Source organism: Lygodium microphyllum, chromosome 16, assembly GCF_053477565.2.
Source record: "Lygodium microphyllum isolate KBCC chromosome 16, Lygodium_microphyllum_v1.1.10, whole genome shotgun sequence".
NCBI lineage: Eukaryota > Viridiplantae > Streptophyta > Polypodiopsida > Schizaeales > Lygodiaceae > Lygodium > Lygodium microphyllum.
The window spans coordinates 24,966,720-24,974,967 of record NC_141150.1 but is presented as its reverse complement, the minus strand read 5'-3'; the positions used below and the strand labels follow the sequence as shown (position 1 = coordinate 24,974,967).

The window sequence follows — 8,248 nt, the reverse complement described above, 5'->3', positions numbered from 1 at the left end:
CATTGGTAGCACCTAATGAGGGTGGGGCATTGATCATATCTAACAGTAATATCATGTCCAACCCGCCGATGCTCTTCCCCTTTCCATGCCCTCCCAAGAACACAAATTTATTTTACCACAACCCGCACTCGTGAGTGAGACCGAGGGGGTTCAAATTCTCCCTTTATTTCGTTTTAAGAAAAACTACGCCTCCCCTTCTTACATACATGTCCCTCTGTCCCTGCCTTCTCTTTCTTCTTCTTCTTCTTCTTCTTTCCTGCTTCTTCCCCCCTTCTATGCTCCTCCTCTTCTCCTCCCTTCTTCCCACCCCTTCGTCCTCTATCATCCTTTTCCCCCCTCTACGTAGCCCCTTCCACCCCTGCCCTTCTCTTCTCTCTACCCAGCCTGCTCCCTGCCGCCACCCACCCTTGTTGTCCCCTGTTCACCGCTCTCTTCCTCTCTACCTCCTCTTCTTCTCTCTTCCCCCCACACCTCCCCCCCACCCTCCAACTCCCTCTTTCCACTATCAACACCCTCTTTCATCTCCCCCCTTGGCCCTCATTCCTTCTATCCTCTTCCCACCCTCATAAGCATCATCTCCTCCGCAACCTTGCATATTCATTGGTGTTTGCAATGGCCTGGTGGGCGCATCATGGACTCACTACTATTCATTCGTTGTCATGCTAACTTTAGCCTATGGTGTGAAAATGATAAAAGTCAGCTACCTTAGAGGTAGACATGACTTATCTCTACTAAAACATATGAAAGTCTGGCAAGTCTTGATATGAATTAAGAAGAAGAAAAGCATGACAAAAAGGAGGCTATTTTCAACCAAAATTGGCACAAACAAGATGAGGGGGGTTTGCTTGGCTTGACGCTTGGATGGAGAGGAAGAGCTCATGCAAGGCTAATGTGAGATAAGGAGAAAGATCTCTCACAAGAAGGAAAGGATGAGACTACCTGGAGCATGCTTTTGGAGAGGGTAAGAGAGTTTTTATATAGATTGAAATCAACTATTGTGAACAAGAAAAACATGGCTAAAAGCAGCCATAACACAAGTTTGGGGTTCAATCTTGAAGCTCGGAAAGCATTCTATCATTGGAATCTTGATCTCATACCCTAGGGAAAACCATTTCCAATCATGAAAGAAAAGTTTGAATACATGAAAGTTCTTGTTAGATGACTATTATGTTGGAAACTGCGAGGAAGACGAGAGACGAAAGGAAGAGAGGAGAGAAGAAAGATATGAGACACCGGAAGTGGAACCTCAGAAGTGTGTCAACTGAGCACATATGATAGGAATATGTAGAGAGGACCTGGGGCGCTATATATAGACAGATTATATATAGCTAACACCCCCGCTCAAATAAAGGTCCCTTACTATGGATGAAAAAACCCTTGGGAGCTCAAGGGAAAAACCCACAACTCTATATAGACCTACCGTTATATTAATATTCAAAATATAAAATTACAAAGTTGAACTTACAAGAGCCTATTCATAGGCATCAAACATCAATGGAGAAGGAGCTATATCACTCAGGAGCTACATCACTCCTGGATTACAACAGCCTATTCAGAGGCATCAAAAGAGCTTTATCACTCCTAAATATACAACATGTAAAATAAGAATAAGCGACATCACTGCGAAAGATAAAATCTTCAAGAAATTCATTCAACTGAACTTGGGATGTAAGCAGTATATCTGTCACATCAAAACTTAAAGAAAAATATTGCAGTGACATTAGAACAACACAAGGTCTATAGAGACGGTTCGCGACGCCGCTCTATAGATAACATAACACATGTGGGGCCCCATGAACAGAATATAAATAAAACAATTTGTCATCAGTTAGAATATAGACGCTCATCAGCTAGAGTTTGAAAGAATATAAACAAAATATTGTGTCATCAGCTGGAATATAGACCCTCATCAATTGGAATAACGAACGAGGACGATCATCATGAAGCATGGCAATATCAACATCCAAAAGTAATGTTGATATTTGTAGGTATATTATTTTGCTCTATAACCAGGGATAGTCTCTGCACACAAGAATTGCTTGCTTATAAGCATTCAAACAAATTTTAAAATTGTCACCTGCACAACAGATATCTATCTTGGCTGGGAAAATTACCATGCAACTGTTCTAGAAACAAACATGCAGCTTAATGTGTGTATAATAAATAATGTTTACAGCAGGCGATTAGGTAGGTGAACACTGTGACTTTGATCCAAATTGTTGGTTTTGATGAGAAACTTGCTGTGCAAGCTCCTCTGCTGGTTTGATGCTCCGGACACAAGAATGGGTTTACAGTTGGATAACTGAGCAGATGTGAAAGGGCATAATACACAATGTTTGGCTTTGCCTCAAGAGACCGATGATGGTCGAAGGACAGCAATCATCAAGAGTCCCCCCATCATTTACTCAGATGAAACATCGAAATCAAACTCTCTTGATCAATACTCTAGAATACACTGCGTTCCTTGGGAGACCACCAAACAGACAGCTTGGGATATACAGTTAGCCAGAACATAGGATCAGGAAAAGACAAATCAGAAACCAGAAATCACACATCCACTCATGGGAAGAAAGAGACGCTTGCTGTAAAGCAGAAAAGAGAGCATCAGCGCCATAAACACATCTCCTTTGAGTGCTTCTGCAGAACAGAAGAACAACAAAAGGAAGAAGACCGTACCAACCCTATTCGTTACGATGAGCCAAAGCCAACCATAACCCATGAGATTCTGAAGGGCGCCGATCAGAAGCAATCCCCATGTAGGGAGGATCTCGCAAAGGCTTCCGGAGATGAGGCCCATCGCATCGTTGATGTCCTTGGCGTTGCCCAGGATGTTGATCTGCTGCTGGTTGTAGCCCAGCAAGCTCTTGATCAGTGGAGAGTAGCTCCCGAATGCATATCCAATCCCTGCACATGCCTGGATCCAGAACGACGCCACCAGCACAAGCCAGCGGCTGCGCCACAGGCCGCTGCCTAGCATCGACATTAAGCTACTGCTGTTGCTGCAGCAACTGCTAGAACGACGCCACCAGCACAAGCCAGCGGCTGCGTCACAGGCCGTTTCCCAGCACTGACATTAAGCTACTGCTGCTGCTGCAGCAACTGGCTGCAAAAGGATGCTGTCTCGGTTGATATACAAGTTATACGGCAATAACAATCCACACCAGGAACGCGATCCTAATCCAAGGAAAACTGAGTGCGGCAGACAATGCTGTCTCGATCGATACACACCTCGAACGGCAACAATCAGCACCGGAACACGATCCTACTCAGGTAAAACAGAGTGCGGCAAGAAGAAAGGATGTGAAGCAACATATTGAAGATCCCACGGCCGCACAAGCAGGCGTCGAGCATGCCCTTGATGGAGAGGACCCATTCCTTCTCCTCCAGCAGCTCGGGCGAATTTGTGCGCTTTGATACCATGTTGAAAACTGCAAAGAAGACGAGAGACGAAAGGAAGAGAGGAGAGGAGAGAAGAGAGATATGAGACACCAAAAGTGGAACCCTAGAAGTGTGTCAACAGAACACACATGATAGGAATATATAGAGGGGACTGGGGCGCTATATATAGACAGACTATATATAGCTAACATATTATAAGTAGTCATTAACTATGTGAAACAAGGCAATAAGCTGCCATAAGTGAATCAAGACTTCTACAAGGTGCTCCAAGAGATCTAATGCTTGGAGATCAATTTGGAGTAGTAAGATACATTGTTTAGATAGTTGAATAACCATTTATCTTGGAGTTTAGCCATCAAATGATTTGTTTGGAGTCCCATACAAGGATTTTTTTAACCTTCTTAGGTTGTATCAATACATAGTACTCCCAAGAGAAGTACTTAGCTTCCCCTACCAAGAAATCATCCAAACCAATTGATTTTTGGATTGTTTAGACACTTCGTCTTGGATGTACAACAAAGTTTACATGCAATATATGCAAAGTTTAAATCATTGAACTTTGTCTTTGTCTTTTATAAGGAGTTTTGAAGACTTGGCAAAAAAGATTGATTCATGATGTATGGATATGTCTTGAAGAGAACTTGAATTCAAGCATTCTTGGAATTCATTTGAATCTCCTTCCTATTATTTTTCTTCTTTTCTATCTCATATTCTCTACTTCCTTCTCTCTCTAATCCCTAGTGGATATGATCTTTCTACTAAAACCCCTCAGATCTGTTGGTAAACCTAACGTGAAAGGTCATTGAAAGAAAAGGCAAGATGGGAGAACCTTCAAGCAAAATTTCTAGTGATATTTTGTAGTAGTTAGTGCAAAATATGAACATGCTTACGCAAGTACAACAATAGCAAGAGGTGATGCAGACTTCTACTTAAATAGAAACTATTATGATGAATGCTTTGCAGGGATTAGACCATGAGATAAAGTTATTTAATGACAAGAATGCATTTATATATCTACATACCTATGCTTAAAAGATGGAGTTCTTTGGGGTGGCTTGACTTCCATGGAGCCGATATTTTGTACATGTCATTGTACATTAATTGAAAGCCCAAGTTACTGAATTATATATGCAGGATGTTGATTGGGTAGCTTTCAAAAAGATACTCCATTTATTTTTTCATTGAAGATACTAGTTTGATTACTTGCAAGACACCAGTTTTACATTTAAGACACCACATTGATTACCCACAAGACTTTCCAAGAGTGGGTTCTAAAACCCAATAAGAGTCTTGTGGCTCTACAAAGTTACTAAGAGAATTTGCAAAACAGTGGCTCTTGAAAGTAAAAGAATTCAATTGTTTTTACAAGCAACAAATCCTAAGCTTCAAGAGAAGCTTGATGATTTGTTAGAGAATTGGATTATAGAGATATGGCTTAAAATAAAGTGGAGGCATGTTAAGGATGTTGTTACTGCACTGGTAAAAAAGCATAGAAGAAGAGAACGATTGCATGTTTTTAGATAGCAAATAGCACTCCAGATGATGAGGAGGGAAAAGCAGTGATCTAGGAGAATCTTGAGCAGGTGTCTTAAAGTTTTACCCCCTTAGCATGAGATTTTCAAAACTAGCTAAAAAGTAACTTGCTTTATGTGTGAGACCCTATCTTAGAAGTTTTCTATACCTTTTTAGGATATTTACAAGAAATAATGTCCAAAATATCAAAAGTCGACTAAAATTGTCCAAAAATCCCATAATTTTTAACTATCCATAGTATGGATACTAACAATAATGACTAATATGACATTAACTCTCTAGAATACACTATTAGTGAATTTGAAAACTTTTCAAAAGTTTAGGACTCATGGTCAAATCTTTCTCTTTGCTATAACTCTCACACCATTGGTCCAAATTTAATGTTTAATAGCTCTAGATTCCATTTTTTATAAGGTTTCCAATTATGTGTTAGATGGTAGCTTTGGAAAACTTAAAACATGTATTTTTGGAGTCTCAATATTCTAAATAATGAGGGATAAGACTTAAAAGATTCCCAAATTCACTAACATTGTGTTCTAGATTAATAAGAAAGGTGGATGATGTTGCAATCTAGGATTTTTCACATTGTGTCTTCTTAGCAATAGGACATCCATCCCCTCCTCTGAACCTACACATCCTCCAATATGTGCCACACAATTAATCTTGATTTGGAATAATATATTCATCTTTCACCCTTGCATCTTCATCGTCCTCTTGATCATCCAAGTCAAGATAAATGTGTTCTTCATCTTGCACATGTTCTTTAATTGGTTCACTTACATTCCGTCACTTAAAACTCTTGATCCTCTTTCCTACAAAGGAATCTTCAAATCTATACCATCTAGCTCACACAAAGAATACATCACATTATCATGTACATGCTTCACAATGTAAGGACCAAACCATCTCTTAGAAACCTTTCTGATGTACTATGTTGAGTGTCAAGTCTACTATCATAGACTAACACAGAATCTCCTTTCTCAATAGATTTTGGACAAAGCCTGTGTATCTTGTCAAATCTATCATTATTCTTCAACCTAGCATCTTTCAAACGCATGGTTGCAATCTTGATGTCTTTAGGCCTCTTTTTCTAGCTATTGAGTTTGCAAAGCAAGAAGGTCCTCCCAATTTATATCATTCTCCCAAGGTAGCACACTCCAAGTAGTAATAACATCTTCAATATGCATAAGAGGATTTTGGCCATACACCAACTCAACAGGCATATATCTAGTCACTATACTATGTGTAGTTCAATCAGCCCATAAAGCATATGTAAGTGGCATGGGCCACTCTTGAATCTTACATTATCATGACTTTGCTAAAGCTTTGATGATAGGTAGTTGTTCATGTTCACTTTTGCCATTGTCTTCAAGTTTGTATGCTGAAGTGAGTGCAAGACTTATGCCCAACCTCAAGAAAACTTCCCTAGCTTCTTTTGCATTCAACTCTCCTCAATTTACATTATTTTACCAACACAACCATAGCAGCAAATAACATCTTTCAAAATAAATTTACATACCACATGTGTATCCTTTGTCCTTAATGCCAAACCTTCAACCTCATTTGCTAGATCTTCCCTACTAAGTATAATGTATTGCATTTGCCAAAGTCCCATATAGGCATAGTCACCAAGTCAATCACCCATCTTTAATGCAGGGCTAAAGGATAGGTATGATGTACACCATCATGATATCACACATTGAAATACTTTTGGCAAGTAGCATAGGTATCTACAAACTACAACACATCTTTATGCATACCTTTCATCTAATATCCTTCTTTGATCTGCATAAAAGTGGTCCACACACCTCGATGACCAGCCCATAAAGTCTTATGAAACTCTTTGATAATTTATTATTGAGTCTCCTTATCACATATTACCCTCTTTGGAGTCCTATTTCTTTGATTTGGATACTTCCATAGATGGCCATTCTTTTTCTTTAAGAAATATACGTATGCTTTTCTTTGGAATCTCTTGAAATTCTAATCAGTCCATCCCTCCTACTTACTCAAAGTGCTCAATTAGGGACCAAGAAGTGTAGCCACTCACAATCATACATGTCTTTTGAAAATGATTCAAGAGAAGATGCACAACAACAATGATCTCATTAAACATAAGAAGTGGAGTAGAAATTTGTACCGACATCATCTTCTTCAACAACCATGACTTCTTCATTCTCATAACTAGCTCTCAATATCATATTTTCAACTATATTATCTTTACCTACAATATGGAAAAACTTTGGGTTCAAGGAGTTGATGTAAGTAATCCATCACAATATAGAAATATCTGGAGTTGAGCAACCAGTGATCATACTAAGCAAAGGTAGTTGAGCAACTAATGATTATCATAAGAAAAGGTAGACAATTTGTCTTGGCAACCAGTGATGCACCAATAAAGTATTATTTATTAGACTTCAATGTAATGACCACTCCCCATAATTCCCTCTTAACCTATGGGTAATTTCATTGTCGAGGACTTAAGACATGGGCTCCAAACTACATATCATATCTTTTTTTCTATTCATTATCTTGTCCAATATCCCACCCAATCCCTATTGGAATAGTATCCAATGTAACAATGATAGGCCTTCCACACTTATAATTTACTTTCCTTAGTGTGGGTGTAGATAACAACAAATGTATCAATTTCCTCATTGCCTTTGTATCTAATTCATGTTAATGAAACTTTTGAACTTTCCTTTCAACAATTGATAGAGTGCATCTACTACATGTACAAAGTGTGGAATTGAAATAAGATAGAAAACACATGCACCCAAGAATCATCTCACCCTAGTTATGGAGGTACAAGTCTCCACCATCTTTTGAATGGCTTCAACCTTTATTGGAGAAGGCCTTTGACCATAAGACCCTCACAATCAAAACTTCTTTGACTCCCAAAATTGACTTTGACCAAGAAAGAGTAAGATTTACCTCTTCTATCACAACTTCTTATTCTAGCATAAGCAAAACTGTCATCCATCACCTTAGTCTCCATACAAACTATAGTAATATGTGGCTGTTTGAGAATCAAAGGTTAAGAAGGCATATCCTGTACAAAGAAATTTTGCTCATCTCAAACATCTCGAATAGTCACTTTCACATTAGGACAAGCACCATACAAATCCTTTGATAAGTTTTTCACAGCCCAGCTTCTCTACCCATAGTCCGTATCAATGGAGCACTTTCCTTTTGAGTAGAGACTCCTTGACATAAGATTAATTTTTGAACCATGATCTATGAGTGCAACATAAAACTTAACAAGATCACCAACTTTAACTAGAGTCTCTATTCTAGCCCGAGCCTAATGATTCCT

General features: G+C 39.0%; 1 protein-coding gene and 1 pseudogene across 1 annotated transcript; both read right to left on the bottom strand.

Annotated features, from left to right (window-relative positions):
* Positions 1–2,054: 2,054 nt before the first annotated feature.
* On the bottom strand, positions 2,055–3,513 carry LOC148022645 (protein NUCLEAR FUSION DEFECTIVE 4-like). The gene is made up of 2 exons (XM_087695103.1): positions 2,677–3,513; positions 2,055–2,582 (listed from the first exon to the last, which is right to left on the bottom strand). Exons 1-2 carry the CDS (start codon positions 2,981–2,983, stop codon positions 2,560–2,562), a joined length of 330 nt encoding a protein of 109 aa, XP_087551229.1. The 5' UTR covers positions 2,984–3,513; the 3' UTR covers positions 2,055–2,559.
* Positions 3,514–5,589: 2,076 nt separating this feature from the next.
* Positions 5,590–6,161, bottom strand: LOC148022644 (uncharacterized; annotated as a pseudogene).
* Between the last annotated feature and the right edge of the window lie 2,087 nt (positions 6,162–8,248).